The following is a 17,756-nucleotide window of genomic DNA, read 5'->3' as shown; positions in this document are numbered from 1 at the left end:
AGGATAATAACTGCTTTCTCTCTTGGTTACAGTCCATGGTGCTGCTTCTCCACAGCCAGAGGCAGTACATTTTCGAGTTCGATAAGAACGACCGTTTATCGTCGGTAACCATGCCCAACGTAGCCCGGCAGACCTTTGAAACGATCCGTTCCATCGGCTACTACCGGAACATCTACAGGCCCCCTGAGGGAAACGCCTCTGTCGTTCAGGACTTCAACGAGGAGCGGCAGCTTCTCCACACCTATCATTTGGGGACGGGGAGGCGGGTCATCTACAAGTACGGCAAGCTGTCCAAACTGGCTGAAATGCTCTACGACACCACCAAGATCAGCTTCACTTATGACGAAACCGCCGGCATGCTGAAGACCATAAACCTGCAAAACGAAGGGTTCACCTGCACCATCCGGTACCGGCAGATCGGGCCCCTCATTGACCGGCAGATTTTCCGCTTCACGGAGGAAGGCATGGTGAACGCCCGCTTTGATTACAACTACGACAACAGCTTCCGGGTGACCAGCATGCAAGCGGTGATCAACGAGACGCCGTTGCCCATCGACCTCTACCGGTACGACGACGTGTCGGGCAAGACGGAGCAGTTCGGCAAGTTTGGGGTCATCTACTACGACATCAACCAGATCATCACCACCGCCGTCATGACTCACACGAAACACTTTGACGCTTACGGCAGGATGAAGGAAGTGCAGTACGAGATATTCAGGTCCCTTATGTACTGGATGACGGTGCAGTACGACAACATGGGGAGGGTGGTGAAGAAGGAGCTGAAGGTCGGTCCGTACGCAAACACAACGAGGTATTCTTACGAGTACGATGCCGACGGGCAGCTGCAGACTGTGTCGATCAATGAGAAGCCACTCTGGCGGTATAGCTACGACCTGAACGGGAACCTCCATTTGCTGAGTCCCGGCAACAGCGCCCGCCTCACGCCTCTGAGGTACGACCTTAGGGACAGGATCACGAGGCTGGGGGACGTGCAATATAAGATGGACGAAGACGGCTTCTTGAGACAAAGAGGGAACGATGTTTTCGAGTACAACTCCGCAGGGCTGCTCATCAAGGCGTACAACAAAGCCAGTGGCTGGAGCGTGAAGTACCGCTATGACGGACTTGGGAGGAGAGTCTCCAGCAAAACGGCCCACGGCCACCACCTGCAGTTCTTCTACGCGGATCTCACCAACCCCACCAAAGTCACCCACCTGTACAACCACTCCAGCTCTGAGATAACGTCCCTCTATTACGACCTGCAGGGCCACCTCTTTGCCATGGAGCTCAGCAGTGGGGACGAGTTCTACATCGCTTGTGACAACATCGGGACTCCTCTGGCCGTCTTCAGTGGGACGGGCCTCATGATCAAGCAGATCCTGTACACGGCTTATGGGGAAATCTACACTGACACCAACCCAAACTTCCAGATCATCATCGGCTACCATGGAGGCCTCTACGATCCCCTCACCAAACTGATACACATGGGGAAGAGAGACTATGATGTGCTCGCCGGCCGGTGGACCAGCCCGGACCACGACATTTGGAAACGTCTCAGCAGCAGCAATATCATGCCTTTCAGTCTCTACATGTTCAAGAATAACAATCCTATCAGTAACTCTCAGGATATCAAGTGCTACATGACAGGTAAGGTTCATTTTTGGCCAGCCCAGCTGGCCTCGTGTCCACCAGTCAGCTCAGTTGCACCGTATTTGACTACGCGTCTCTTTAAAACAATGTCAGTTTTAAAATCTGCACCCAGGTATTTTCAGTTTCTCACGAATTATTTTTTAATTCATTGGAAAGAGCAGCTAATATACGGTTCTATACTTTGGAGTTAAAAGCTGAATCTCTCGCCGTACTTGTTTTGTTTCAACTGTTGCATGGTAGCTAGATAGAAAAAAGCAGTTTCTTTAGATTGCTAAGGAAGAGTATCTAAAGCAAATCATCATCATCATTATTATTATTATTTATTTGCTGCCCATCTGACCAGGTTGCCCCAGGCACTCTGGGCAGCTCCCAACAAAATATTAAAAACACAATAAAACATTGAACATTGAAAACTTCCCTATAACAAGGTACATTGATTCATGCAGAGGTTGTTATTCTCTCAGGTCAGTTAACTAGGTGGAAACCCTTGATTTAAACACTCCACAAACTTGTGCAAACTGGTTTATAGCAGAAAACACTATAAAGGACTGCAAATCTCTGTCGCATCTAAAAACATTCAAGGTGTAAGGACTGAGGAGGGGAATCAAAGCGGTAGCACTAAGTGGCGTACATGCATAGGGGACAAGGTCCACTCATGAAACAGGACTTCCCTCCAATCTCTCCTCTCCCGTGCCCCCTAAACCTGATCTGGGGCTTCTCCCAGCCCTCCAGAGCCGATTTAGGGGGTGCACAGGGCACACAGAGGGAGGGGATGGAGGAAGTCCCATTGCACGAGCAGGCCTCATTTCCAAAAACCAAGTAGAACTGACTTAGGTGAGCTGGAAGAGGACAGACGCTGGCCGAGCCGCCTGTTCATCATAAACAACTTAATAATTTTTAAAAGCTGACTTTTGACCAGTGTGGCTCAGAATCTTCTATACTTAACTACAGCTCTCTCAAGTTTCAGGTAGGGGTTAACTTGGGAACAGTCCTACTCATGGCGGACGGGAAATGCCCACAAGGACCACTGGAGCAAGATTATGACTCCTCACCTCCCTCAAAGGGGGCACACGGATGATAAATGCAGGGTCCGGGTTCAAGTGGGAAGAGGTAGCTGTCAACCTTCCCTTTTTTTGCGGGGAATTCCCTTATTCCAGCGCTGTTTCCCGCTGCTTCCCGTTTCTATCCCGGAGTGTTAGATATCCCGTACACTGTCCCTGGGAAAGGTGAGGCTGCTGGTCCCTTATTTTCAAATCTGAAAGTTGACAGCTATGGTCCTGAATACAAGCTTTATAGTTCAAAACAAGCACCTCAATGCGAGCCCGGAAGCTCATTGGAAGCTAGCGCAGTTGTGCCCAAACTGGTGTTATATGTTCAGACCGTCTTGTGTTGTTCGACAGTCTGGCTGCCAATTTTTGCACCAGCTGCAGTTACTGAGCCATCTTCAAAGGCAGCCCCACATATAACTTGCTGCAGTAATATAACCTAGAGGTTGCCAGAGAGGACACAATAGACACTAGACTTTCCCTAGCTTGGTTGTATCAAAAACCCACTCCGGTAGTTTAAGCCAACGTGCAAAAAGGGTCCCTCTCCCCCTTTTTAGTCCTTCACATGGAAGGGGGCTGGATCTAGTCTTGAAGGCCAAGTGGGCAGGGGTCAAGTGACCTTTGCTTGTCCACACGGGTCTTGCAAATCATTTTGCAAGGGACTCCTCACGGCTTGACAATCAGCTGATTGCTGGGTTTTGCGAAGTCCCACTGCAAAGCTCTCCGTTTTGCAAGGGGCTCAGCCAGACCCGATAATCCCCTTCCTGCAGATTAAAGGATGATTAATGTTCTCCTAATTTCCTATCAGTTGCACAGAGGTATCCGTGTGTGCATCAGCTGGCAGCCCAAATTCAAAATTGCATCTAAATAAACTGCATTAAGGAGGCTCGCTCCAGGAGAGCAGCGGCTGAGTCCTTTCTAATCGTGACCTTTTTATCAAGCCTTTTAAAAATAACAATGCGATTAAGCGTTAATTCAGCCATGAGAAGCGCTACTTAAGGGATGGAGGAAAAACAAGTATCATGTGCCTTAAATATAGGCCAGAGCAGAGAGACGGCAGCCTTTGACCAAACTCCCACCAGAGTCGCTGCGGTATTAAATTTGGGGCAAGTAATTCGCGGGTGGGAGCAAATGTGCATTCGGGGGGGGGGAATAACACAGCGTGGACAGATGCAACACACTGACGTAACAGTAGCAGGAATGCGGTAGGGAAGAATTCAGTAGCACGGGAAGATTTCAGCAAGTCTCGAAGGACTTGAAGCGAGGAAATGGCCTGCTGGATAAAGAGGGGTGGGAAAATGCAGCAAGTTTGGGGAGTTGGTTTGAAAGCAAAAGACACGGAGACAGGAATGGCAGAGTATATGAGGGGGGCAGGCCGTAGCTCAAGTGGTAGAGCGCATGCTTTGCATCGGAGGATCACAGGTTCATCATCATCATCATCATCATAAAAAAAATTATTTATACCCCGCCCTCCCCAGCCAAGACCAGGCTCAGGGCAGCTAATACCCAATATAAAAACAAATTGATTGAAATACAACTTAAAAACAACATTAAAACATTAAAATACAGTCTCATTTCAATGGAGTAGTTCAGCGCCACCAGTATAGGCAAATGTCTGGCTAATCTAAGCCTTTTTGCAACCTTTATTTTCAATAATGATGGCACTCAGAGGTGGAGAATGCTGTTGTTTTTAAAAATCTTTGTTATTTGCAGAGGGAATCTTTGCACGAGTCCATACTTTATTCCTTTGGAGCTGTGCTGAGCCCTTGTACTTTTGTCCTTCCAGACTGTGGCGCTTTATGGTTGACATTTTGTCTTCTTTGCTTTCTTTTTTATGTTTGCACTTCTTAACAAAATCAATAATAATATAGTTAAGATCCCAAAAATGCATTACAAGACAAAATTGCTTGCAACCAACATGTATTAGACTAAATTGCATACAAGCATGTGAATGCTAATAGAAATTCACACTTAGATGGTGAATTTTCATGAGGACCCCTTAAAAATAATACCTTCCAGTAGCACCTTAGAGACCAACCAGGTTTTTTCTTGGTATGAGCTTTCGTGTGCATGCACACTTCTTCAGATACCATGCACACGAAAGCTCATACCAAGAACAAATTTAGTTGGTCTCTAAGGTGCTACTGGAAGGATTTTTTAAATTTTGTTTTGACTACGGCAGACCAACACGGCTACCCACCTGTAATTAAAAATAATAATAATTGCAAATTGTTGTAGAACTGAATATAAGATTGGAAATTTGAGAAACTGGATGAAACCACAATTTACAGATTTCTCCCATCCCTAAAGTTGAGGGGATTTTGGGGGATGGTTCCGAAATGAAGACTGCAATTCAAAACACACTTATAGTGGATAAGATCTGATTGAATGCGGGGGAACTTCTGAATAAACCTATGTTAGGATTCTGCTGTGAGCGTTGTAAAAGATCACCTAAAGGAGAACTGGCAAAGGATACCTAGGATTAATTGGAGTTTATGTTCATGGTGGAAAAGGAATGCTTATGTGACTGGCTTGTGAGAGCCAGTGTGGTGTAGTGGTTAAGAGCGGTAGTCTCGTAATCTGGGGAACCGGGTTCGCGTCTCCGCTCCTCCACATGCAGCTGCTGGGTGACCTTGGGCTAGTCACACTTCTCTGAAGTCTCTCAGCCCCACTCACCTCACAGAGTGTTTGTTGTGGGGGAGGAAGGGAAAGGAGATTGTTAGCCGCTTTGAGACTCCTTAAAGGGAGTGAAAGGCAGGATATCAAATCCAAACTCTTCTTCTTCTTCTTCTTCTGTGTGGAAAGAGCAGATTGAGTTGACATTTCTATTACCCCCGTTTCCAATAGCCATGCTCCTTACTCTGCCCCCAAAATGAATTCATTCTGACATATAGGGAACCAAATTGAGTGGAAGCCAAAATGTACCCAGTGTCCTATGAAATGCACTGTTTTTACTTAACAGATAAATAAACACTGCTTCATTTTCAGCAGATTGATATTTGGGGCAGATGCTAAATTCTTTGGGGGTTCCATTGGTTTTAATGATAGGACTAAGCATCTACGTTGTGATGGCTGGATGTTGCCCTGACTGTCTTTTGAGCATTCGGACATCTTTAAAAAATGTCTCCTCCTGACCTCTATCCCTTCCAATAAATGACACTGGCTTATTCCTAGTGGTATAATAGCCTACTGCTCAGAAGCAGGGTAGATTTCTGCATAACTTAGAAGATCACACCACAAAGCTATTAAGAAACTGGTTGCTGCTGCTATTGATATGGAGAGTGAATGGCTGTTGAGAGCAAAGTGCTTTAATTTTAATGGTAATGAAATAATAAAAAAGCAACTTTGCCTCTTCTCTGTCAGATTTTCAAAGACACAGAAGGAAGGCTTTTTCCATGGCCAGCAAAGGATTTTCCCTCTCCTGAATCTTTAGCAGATAACACGGAGTTCTGAGAATATAGCAAGGAGAAGCAAGCCACCGGCCTGCTTGCATGATGTGCATTTGTTTCCCGTTTGGCCAACTTGTGCAATCTAAAATCTGGAGAAAGTAGAGTTGCCGTGTGGCCACTATAGACATCTTACGAAATGTGCAGCTTCAGATTTACACCTCATTCATTGCACGAATGGACATGAGCAAATATAGTCAGTTCCTTCCCCCCACCCACACACATACTTTGGGTGGAAGGTCTTTCCAAGTTACCTGCCTTTCTTTCCAGGTGCCTACAGGCAATAAAGTATAATAAACAAGCTAACCCTTCGGTTTCTCGTTTATCGCATCCCAGATGTCAACAGCTGGCTGCTCACATTTGGGTTTCAACTGCACAACGTCATCCCTGGGTATCCTAAACCAGACATGGATGCTGTGGAACCGTCTTATGAACTCATCCACACCCAACTGAAGACTCAAGAATGGGACAATAGCAAGGTAATCTACCTCACTGTTCACACATCACAGTAAGCCATAGTTTAATTTTCAAAAGGCCCAGTTTTGCTCTTCCCATACTCCAGGCTGAGCCATGCGTTGTCACAAACCACGAGCCTTGGTTTATCGTGATGCTTGGACCCACAAGCAACCCATGAGAAGTAAGCCAAGATTAAGCCTTGGTTGTTTTGTTTGGAAAGAAGCCAACCACAAATCTTAAGATGACAAGCTAAAGCTTCTCCATTGATACAGCCAACAGTGGGGGAGGTGTGAAGGAGGGATTTCTGGGCATAATCTACCAGCATTCTGCTCATTCACGTTACACTATAGTTAAACGTTAACTATGGTTTAATGTGATGTGTGAACCAGGCCACTGTCTCTTTCTAGAAAGCCCCCTATTGGAATCATTAAATTATTCCACAAACTACCATCCCGTTCAGTGGGGTAAATAGCCAGCGGACCACTTCTCCAGATCTAAACATAACTGCTTCCAGGTGCACTGAACCTTAGTCATATTTATGCATTGACAACCTTTTATATACTGCCTGATAGCCAACGTTCTCTGGACAGTTTACAGTAAAAAAATTGAAAAGTAAAGAAGAAAAATGCAAACCAAACAATGGTAGTGCAAATAATGTTTAAAGCACCAACAGATTTTAAGATTGAAAAGCCTGGGAAACTAAAATGATCTTCACCCGGGACTGAAAGGACCATAACTGGATGCAAAATGTTGGGAGGTGACAGGCAAGCCGCTCTGGGAGGGCATTCGACAAATGGGCACCACCACTAAAAAGACTGTGTCTTTAGTCACTACCCCCTATACCTCATTTGCAAACAGTTATGGGTACAATAATAGCGCATTCGTGATTTATACCAAACCACACATCCAGTGTTACTGCATTGGAGGGGTGCTCTTACGCAACGGAAGAAGGATGAAAACAGAGCACTGGTGGTGTCAAAAGTTACAAGGTTTCAGCAGGAAGTTATGGGACACGCACTGGTTGGAAACACCCATCCTTTTGCTGCCACAAACAGTATTGAAAGCGGGGTCGCGAATAGCCACCCCGAATATCGCCATGAGCACAGACCATCATGAATACACAATGTCTGGTTCATTTGGGTATACAGTCATACTACGGGTTACAGCTGCTTCAGGTTGCATTTTTTGGGGTTACACACCTGCCGAAACCCAGAAGTACTGGAACAGGTTACTTCCGGGTTTCGGCGGTCGTGCATGCACAGAAGCGCTAAATCACGCTTTGCACATGCGCAGAAGCACTGAATCACAACCCACGCATGTGCAGAAGCGCCGCTGCGGGTTGCCAACACTGCGGGTTGTGAACATGCATCCCGCACGGATCACGTTCACAACCCGAGCATCCACTGTATATGGGAGGAGGAAATCATTCAGGTAAGCAAGCCTTTAGCATTTTGGCCTCTTGCGCTTAACTCCTGGCCGTAGGAATGATCAATTCTGCGCCATAAAAACTGAGCAGTGCTCTGTCCTTAAAAGACCGATGTACAACTGCCATGGCCGTGCCTTCCAGCCCCCCGCAGCCTCCCTGTGCCATTACAGTAGCATCTGTGTGAGGGCCTTTTGCAGCATCCAGGACTCATTTTGCACCTAGAAGCGCTATTAAGTGTTGTTTCCAGTGCACAAAATTATGTTCAGTTAGCACAGGCATGCCTAGATCGCTATCAAAAGCTACACTAGCCATCTCAAAAATCCAGAAAACTCAATTGACTCCTAGGCCTTTTGATGAGGAAATGAAGACTTCTTTTCTGCTGTCATCTCTGGAACTTGTTCTTGACCATGGCAAGGTAGTTCTCAAACATGTCCACTGTCTCACGTGAAATGCAGGCTCTCCTGGCAAAGGAGGGAATTGAACACGTAACCCCAATTCCCTACACTGAGAACCACGATGTGACTGTAGCTCTCTTTTCCAACTTGGAAGTACTACCACTGCTGCCATCTCCAAGGAGAAGCAACATGGCATTTCCTTCCTTCCGTATCTACTCTGCAGGGTTTTGGCAGTGACTGGGCTGAAATTGGTTCCATTCTGCCAAATGGATCATGGAAGCCAGAATGGCCTCTGCAATCCGCTCCACAGCTAGATTGGTTGGTATTTTGACTCGCCCACGACATGTGGAGAAAGTTGGTTCTTTTGCCCCCACATTCAAAGCATATTGGGTGGGAGTGGTGGTTCAACTTACCCTTCACCGGATCAAAGATCTGCCCTCGTGAGATGTGGCGACCACGTTTAACAGTCACTTTTGGCAATCTGCACACGTGCTGTTAATGTCCTGACAGATGCTCCTTCTGTACCAAGCAAAACAGTCGCTTTTTCCCAGGGTTTAGCTGGGACTCCCTGTCAACATCCCCAGGTTTTCCCTCAGTGCTCTTATCTACTTATGCACATGAGTTCTCTCCTTTCCATCCGCGATACGTCTGGGGGCTTTTTGTACCATTTCTCTCTACCTGAACAGTTTGCTGAAAGCTTCCCCATTATCAGAGGCCCGCTAGCTCCCATTCAAGTTGCACTTTCTACCGCTCGTCTTCGCTAATTCAGTGGCAAAGGGGCAGGGAATACATGCTAGAAGATGAAATGGAATGGATAGCAATTTTCAAAGGCAGGGTACTTTGTCTCTTTGAACTCTGCACAATCTGTTTGCGCCCCTTCCTTTTTATTTCCACAGCCACACAGCCCAAGAGTTGTTTTTCTCCCGCGGAAGAAAACGCTCTTCCCAAATGCAGTACTGTATTATTAAAAGGGTGTATTCAAGGTCGTTAGATCTTAAAATTAAGCAGCTTTTCAAAGGCACAGAGCTTGTTTTGAGATAATAGGGAAATTTTTTTTTCCCGGGTTTTTTAAATTACGATCACAGCCAGGTCCCTGATAACATTGTGCAGAACAGCCCAGAAGCTCTTGCCAACGAAGGAGCGTCTCCACCCCCATCGTTCTGCCCGGACACTTAGGTCCAGTGCCGAGGGCCTTCTGGCGGTTCCCTCACTGTGAGAAGCCAAGTTACAGGAAACCAGGCATAGGGCCTTCTCAGTAGTGGCACCTGCCCTGTGGAATACCCTCCCACCAGATGTCAAAGAAAAAGCAACTACCAGACTTTTAGGAGATATCTGAAGGCAGCCCTGTTTAGGGAAGCTTTTAATATCTGAAGGACTATTGTATTTTAATATTTTGTTGGAAGCCACCCAGAGTGGCTGGGGAAACCCAACCAGATGGGCAGGGTATAAATAATAAATTATTATTAATAATCTGTAGCAAAAACCGGGGAAAGTCCAGAGGTCTATTAACAAGTGTTGCAGCTAATTCATGAAACTCTGTGCCATAAAGACTAAATTTGTTCGTCTTTAAGGCGCTGTAAGCTGTTGTTGCTGCTGCTGCCGCTGCTGTTGTTGTTTACTCAACCTGCACCCATCGCTAACACGAACCCCTCTCTTCCCTCTCTTTTTCTCTCTGCTGCTTGCTCAGTCGATCCTGGGAGTGCAGTGTGAGGTGCAGAAGCAACTGAAGGCTTTCGTCACCCTGGAGCGCTTTGAGCAGATCTACAGCTCCAGCATCGCCGGCTGCCACGAAACCAAGGAGAACCACAACTTTGCCTCGGGGGGCTCCGTCATCGGCAAAGGGGTCAAGTTCGCCATGAAAGATGGCAGGGTGGCCACAGACATCATCAGCACGGCCAACGAAGACGGGCGGAGGGTTGCGGCCATACTCAACAACGCCCACTACCTAGACGACTTGCACTTCACCGTCGAGGGCGTGGACACCCACTACTTCGTCAAGCAAGGGCCGTCGGACGGAGACTTGTCCATCCTGGGTCTCAGCGGCGGCAGGAGGACCCTAGAGAACGGCGTCAATGTCACCGTCTCCCAAATCAACACGGTGCTCAACGGAAGGACTAGACGTTACACGGACATCCAGCTCCAGTACGGAGCACTGTGCCTGAACACCCGGTACGGGACGACCTTGGACGAGGAAAAGACCCGCGTGCTGGAGCTGGCCAGGCAGCGAGCGGTTGCCCAAGCCTGGGCGCAGGAGCAGCAGAGACTGCGGGACGGGGAGGAGGGGACACGCTCCTGGACAGAAGGGGAGAAGCAGCAGTTGCTGAGCACAGGGCGGGTTCAGGGCTACGACGGCTACTTTGTGATCTCGGTGGAGCAGTACCCCGAACTCTCAGACAGCGCCAACAACATTCATTTCATGAGACAGAGCGAGATGGGCAGGAGGTGACAGGGAGGGTCGGCGCATTGACTTCTTGCCAAAGACAGCTACTCTTTTGTGGCCGCATACCAGACTGTGTTGTACTCAATCCTCTTTTTCTTTTTTTTTCAAAGAAACGGTGATGAAAAAGGTTGGGGTGGAATGATAATACAGTTGCACTGTAACTCATGCAACATCCTATTGTTTTATTTTTTCTCTCTAAAATTGGCCTTCTCACCCATTACTGTTATCATTTCCCTCCATGCACACACACACACACACACACACACAAACACGGACCAGAAGGTATATTTCACCTTTGTGTGAGCACGGTGGAAATCCTGTGTCCTTTTCGTCCATCCTTCTCCCCTTCCCCTTTGTGCAACGTTCTGAAAAATCGGGGGATTTGTCCATGCAAAACCCATTAGGTTTCTTCGTGTGGCGAGAAAAGGGTCTCTGCGTAAGTTCCGCGCAAACCCTGTTCGGGTTGAAAAAGAAGAAAAGGTGAAAGAAGAAGAGGGGGGGATGCGAGCTTTCAGCATCCTGCGCTGCACACAGCAAAGCGAAGAAGAAGCAGCCGTAGACTGTTCTGAATCTTCTTTACGTGATAAACATGAGCCTCCAAATGAGAACTTGCAGGTCATTTTCACACTTCACACTCATTTCTGGGCCATCCTGCAGCTCAGAAGTAGCCGGGCAAGGCGAAATAGCTGCGTCTTATAGACTTGCCAGATGAGTCTTTTCCCTTCCCGAGACGGAAATAATCTCTTTTTTATTTTTTTTAAATGAGTCTTTTTTACTACGATAGGCTATTTTGTTCACCGGTTTGGTTTGGGTTTTTTGTGTGAGTGCGACAGAGTACGTATCGCTGCAAATCTTCCTTACTTCTTTTGGTTGGTTTGTTTTCCTATTAGTTTGAAACCCCATTTCAGACTGGGGTGGGGGGTTTCCCAGGGTGCGGGGGTTGGGAGAGATTGACGCTCTACTAGAATAAATTTTCTTGCACATGCTGTTGGATGGGGGAAAAAGCACCTATGATGTATATTTGTCAAATGGCAAAACCTTCCTTAAATATATAGTATTTCTGTACACCAGGTTGAGTGTCTTAACCGTTATCTTTTGAGGCAGCAAATGGCCAATAGCAGAATCGCCATTAGTGGTGGGATGTTCTTGGCGCCTCACGAGGGCGATAGACCAAACTAGAGGTGGATGTGAGAGGCTGTGTGAGTGTGTGGAGAATCTCTCAATGGCTTTGGTTGTTAATTCAGTGTTGCTGTGGGGACTGGGGGGAATCGTGTGTGATTGGAGCGACAGCAACCCCTTTCACTGAGGGCCATTTTCCCAATCAGAATTCCACTCCCTTGTTGCTTTCCCCCCCTCAGGAAAGAAAGGCATTCATTTTTTTAAAAAAAAAATAAATTTTATTAACCGGCCAATCACATCAAATCAAACCACATAAATTCCAAATTACAGAGCCGAATTTTTAAATTTTGTTGGGGGGTCCCATACTTCCAGATCCGAGGAAGGATTCTGATCTAAATCCTTACTTCTGCATTAATGTCCAAATCAGTCCAAATAAGTCCAAATAGATGTTCCAATAGTCCAAACACATGTTCATAGTTCTTTCCAATCTTCTCTTGCTGTTTCCACATCACTTCTTATTCTTATATTTTCTCTTTGTCCTTTATGGTCTCTTCTGATGGTCTCCTTAAGCTGATAAACGCCAATAATACTCCTGTGTGAATTTCCCGTCGTCATTCCTCAAGTCCAGATAGTTCCCATAAATCGTCACCTTCGGAGATAAGACCACTTTTTCCACCGTAGATTTATAGCTCTGTCGATCTTAAGACCTCTTTGAGGAGTTTAAAAAGGCTCTCTTTCACTCTTTCTCCCCCCGGTCTTAGTCCTCCGACAAAGCTTCCCAAAATGGCGTCGGCATTTTTGACTGCGTCATAACAAAGCTCTTATACATTCCACAGTCTTCTATAAACATGCTTTGGTTCGAAAGTTTATCTCCACACAGCCTTAAATTCACAGCTTAAGTCCTTACTCATTTCTGGCTTTTGACTCTTGAAGGGAGGGGATTCTTGGGTTTAATCACATAAGTAAAAAAATAAAACATTTTTCCCCCTCCCCCATCAGTCATTTGCCGTACCGTATCTTGACGTATCTTCTCATAAATTAAATCTTGATTTTCCAGAGACCTCTTCTGTTGCAGCCTTCACTCCTCCTCATTTCCTGAAGTATGTGCATTTCCTTCGTGCCAATTTATTTCTTTTGAAGTTCTTGCAGCTAGTGGCGCAGATCAGAGACAGCGTCCAGGAGTGCCGAGAACCCACGGGAGGACTTTTGTGCCTAGTGCCCCCATCCCCCTCAAAAATTCGGGGGTGGTATCGGGCACAGCAGGCAAACGGCCCCACTCACCGTCTTGAGTGGGTAGGGAGGCTAATTACTCCCAACATAGCCTCCAAATTACCTCCTGTGGGTCGGAGAGATGTAATTGTCGGCCATCTTCCTATGCGCCCCCTAGTGGCACCCAGGAAAGAAAGGCATTCAGTCCGTGTATCTTTTCCCCTTCAAGTAGAAAAGTAGCTGGCGATAATATTTAGTGGTCAGATGGTCTGTGAGGAAAGACATACACACACACTGTTTTGGTCAAATTCTGGGCCTAACTGCACTTGGAAACACATTCCACTCTGAGCCCAGCTTTGGCTGGGGAGGGCGGGGTATAAATAAAATTATATTATTATTCTTGGTACTATAGGGAAACCGTTTTTCTAACTGCAGTATGAGGAGGGCGGGGGATTTTTTTTGACAAGATTTTGACAGGAGGGAAGGGTTAAACCTCCCTTCCCCACGCGTTGTGATGCAAATAAAAATTGCACAAACCAATTGTCCCCACCTGTAATTAAATTAAGCGGGGGGGGGGGATAACGTGCTTGCAAGCAACACAATGTCACGCATAGTTAGGATCCCAAAGGCCCACTGCAATTTTGTTGAAGTTTAAAAAAACAATCCATCGGGAGACATTGTACATGTCTACCACACTACACCTGCTTTGCCCCTTCTACTGAGCCAAGCCTACCCCAATATGGCCCACTCTGGCTTGCAGCAGCACCTCTCTGGCTTGGGGAAGGTCTTTATTTGCCTTTGTGCAGCCTTTTACGGATTCAACCTAAGGAACTGAGCACACAGAACGCATCTTCTATTACAGAGGTGTGTGGTGGTACAGTCATGTGTCTAAATACCTTTACCTCCAGTCTAAGAAAGTGAAACTGCCATTAATTCTCCATGCTAGAGACCAACATCCTCAGTTGTAGTCCATGAAAACCCAGATTTTGCTATCACATAGTGTTGGGCAGTTTGCCTCCTTATTTCGTTGGTGTGATTTACTTTACTTCTGAGGATGCTTTTAGAAAGATATGGAGACTGGTGACAAGTGAGCTGAAGCAGGAACAGAAATAACTTGGGGTGGGGAGGTAGGTAAGGACCTTGCAACTGGCCCCCTTGCCAAGGGAGAACCTGCCCCAGACCCTTACCAGCATCTCAGCATCATACTTTCATTTGATTCTCACAGCTCATAAGAAATAAGAAAGTGTACATGGAAGACACATGGCCTCACAAGCAGATCAACATGTGCCTAGGCGTCTCTCCAGAGAAAACCAGGCTTGCAAACAAATATGCAAACAATACCCACCCTTGTGAATTGACCATGGGTCAAATAATCCCCAAACCTAGGGACAAAGCACTTGGGAGTTCGGAAGGAGGAAAGAGTATCATGGATCCATTCCCAAATGTTTACAACGCACAGACCAGGCAGACTGGGAATATATCCATGAGATGACTTTGCTCCTCTTGTTTTCATCTGGTGATGCACCCAGCACAGTGAGCCCACATGTTCTCCCTGGCTGTGCAACTTTGCATGGGAGTGGAAACGCCAGAAGATCTCAAAAGAGTATTTTATTGCTGAAGCTGCAACCTGGCGCAGGGAGGGCGAGGCTGCTTGAAGCATAAATTAACATGGTGCAAGCAACATCTCTTGCATGCCGTCAATAAAGTAAGAAGATGCCACCGATATGGTGACCCAGAAGGAGGCAGGGCACAGTCTGGGGTAAGCTGACCCAAGGCTTCTTGGTGCCTGCTAAACTAGGGCTGTAAGCTACAGGTAGGTAGCCGTGTTGGTCTGCCGTAGTCGAAACAAAACAAAATTAATTTTAATTAAAAAAAAATAAATTAAAAATTCCTTTCAGTAGCACCTTAGAGACTAACTAAGTTAGTTATTGGTATGAACTTTCGTGTGCATGCACACTTCTTCAGATACACTGAAACACAAGTCACCAGACCCTTATATACAGTGAGAGGGCGGGGAGGGGTATTACTCAGAAGGGTGGTGGGAATGGGTGATTGGCTGAGAGGTGTGGTAAACCTGTTGACGACTGTTAAGGTCTTACAGGAAAAAGCAAGGGGTGAGATGGCTAAAAATAGCTTTATCATATATAATGAGATAAGAATCCAATGTCTCTATTTCTGAAATTCTTTTGTAATAAGACCCAACAACATCAAACATACCATCTCAGGAATTTTTAATTGCTCATCTTCTAACATTGTGTATGCCATCAAATGCCAACAGTGCCCTTCAGCTCTCTATATTGGACAAACAGACCAAAGGATAAATGGACATAAATCTGATATCAGGAATCACAAGACAGAGAAACCAGTAGGAGAACACTTCAATCTCCCAGGACATTCTATACAAGATCTCAAAGTAGCTGTCTTATTACAAATGAATTTCAGAAATAGACTGGAAAGAGAAGTTGCTGAATTGCAACTTATTACCAAACTTAAAACCATGGAGAGACCTGGTCTGAATAGAGACACTGGATTCTTACCTCATTATACATGATAAAGCTGTTTTTAGCCATCTCACCCTTTGCTTTTTCCTGTAAGACCAATTGCAGTCATCAACAGGTTTACCACACCTATCAACTAATCACCCATTCCCACCACCCTTCTGACTAACACCCCTCCCCACCCTCTCACTATATATAAGGGTCTGGTGACTTCTGTTTCAGTGCAGCATCTGAAGAAGTGTGCATGCACATGAAAGCTCATAGCAAGAACAAACTTAGCTGGACTCTAAGGTGCTACTGGAAGGAATTTTGTTTTGTTTTGTTTCGACTAGGGCTGTAAGGTTCTAAAGCTTCACTGCTCACCACCCTTGTCCTTCCTGGCCAACCAGCAAACTTCCTGACATGTGGTCCTACCCTGATGCTTTCCTGAGTGTCAGGAAGCCATAGAGTGAGAGAGTAAAAATAGTGATGGCTAGCCCAAAGGGGGCACTGTCTTCTGCCTTCATGGGTTGCGTCCTGTATGATTACAGGATGAGAGATAAACAGACTGCCATGTGTCTAGACTGCAGGTCCACTTCCCGCACCAGATCATGCCATTTTAGCATTGTGAGGAGGGCAGTAGAGGACCTCCTCAAGGAGAAGTGGGGAGGAGACTGTCGGAAAATGTCTGTCACTTCAAAACCTTGAAAAATTCAGAGCCACCCTTTGCACAGTATCAAGATGACTTCATCACTTCTGGCCTTACCTGGACGTTTTGTGTAGTTGTCTCACCTACAGCAGCTGAAAGCTACCCTACATGTAGTTTGGAACCTGCTAGGCCATAATACAGTTCTAGAACGTTCCCGAAGGAGCAAGATAAAATTTTGCCTGGCAAATCCTTAACTCACAGGAATCCTGTGCCATTGTTTTGACCTTGTTTACACTTCATCTTTTAAGCGAGGAGAAGGAGCTTAGACGAGGGCCATTGGTCAAGCCTTGACACGAAATAGGAGGCGCATGTATCGATGGGCTCAAATTAGGCACTGGCCAATATCTGGAGGTGAGACAGCCAGGATATGACCTTGAGCTTCTTGAGGGAAGGACAGGAAAGAAAAGCAACCAGGGACGAAACTGAAAATGGCGGCTGTCGAGAGATAGGAGAGCAGTCTGTTCAATGCCGGATGCGGTTGCCATCATGGGCGTTGGTCTTTGAAAGCTGGTGTAGGTTTCCTAGTGTGTCTACTGCAACCTCTTCTCCTGAGGTGGGTTTGTTTCCCTATGTGCAGGGAATCCTCCCATCTGCTGTGGGCTCCCTGGGCCACCGCCATGCAAACCCTTTGTGTATTATGCAAGCATCTGGGTTGTGACTGAGAGCCCAGTCTTAACGCCACTGTTTACTGAATTCAGCCTATAGCACACCCAAATGCTCCCTGTGCTTAAAGTTGTCTCTGAGTGACATTTGTCTGCCATTATCGATCTCACGGCGTAATCCTCAGTAATCTTCCAAAGAACACCAGAGCTCCTTTTGAAAAGAAGACTAATATAACACACCCAAAAGATTATTTCTTGACGGTTGCCACTGCAAGGGCCTGCGTGTCCACAGGCATTTTGATGAACCCAGTAACTGATCTGATATAAAAAGCAAACAATTATCTGTTCCCAACAGCTCTCCTTACATAGCATGTTTGGTTGGGAGTTGGGTCTTTCTACAAAACGTTTTGACTGCTTCAATTTTGGGGACCAAATTCCTTCACCATTCCTTTCCAGAATTTCTGGCTCCCGAGTTAACAAAACCAATTGGGGTTAATACACACACTTGCAAATCAAGATTTGTACCACGCAAGACAGAAGAGATGTATCGGAGGGTGCTTAACCTCTTGAATATATCGGGAAAGAATTCTCAATGACCGCAGATACTACTATTTTTAGAGAGAACATAGTGCTGAATGCATGCAAACTGGGGTGGGGGGCTTCAGACAACTTCACCACACCTAAACCTTTCTTCTGCATGTGTACATGCCCATCCTACATATCTGTGCACATCTCCACCATGCGTGTTGCTGAGCAGTAAGAGCACATCACTAGCAAGTCG

The 17,756-nt window shown here is 46.2% G+C and overlaps 1 protein-coding gene across 9 annotated transcripts in view; it reads left to right on the top strand.

Annotated features, from left to right (window-relative positions):
* TENM4 (teneurin transmembrane protein 4) overlaps nucleotides 1–11,929 on the top strand; it is a 680,333-nt gene extending 668,404 nt beyond the window's left edge. For all 9 annotated transcript variants that reach the window (XM_053385165.1, XM_053385169.1, XM_053385167.1 and 6 more), the window contains 3 exons: nucleotides 33–1,647; nucleotides 6,479–6,621; nucleotides 10,107–11,929. In XM_053385165.1, the coding sequence (XP_053241140.1) occupies nucleotides 33–1,647; nucleotides 6,479–6,621; nucleotides 10,107–10,865 (2,517 nt within the window). In that variant the 3' untranslated portion in view covers nucleotides 10,866–11,929. The remainder of the gene's footprint in view (nucleotides 1–32; nucleotides 1,648–6,478; nucleotides 6,622–10,106) is intronic.
* The last annotated feature ends 5,827 nt before the right edge of the window (nucleotides 11,930–17,756 follow it).

Source organism: Podarcis raffonei, chromosome 4, assembly GCF_027172205.1.
Source record: "Podarcis raffonei isolate rPodRaf1 chromosome 4, rPodRaf1.pri, whole genome shotgun sequence".
Classification (NCBI taxonomy): Eukaryota; Metazoa; Chordata; class Lepidosauria; order Squamata; family Lacertidae; genus Podarcis; species Podarcis raffonei.
This window is presented reverse-complemented; position numbering and strand designations above follow the sequence as displayed.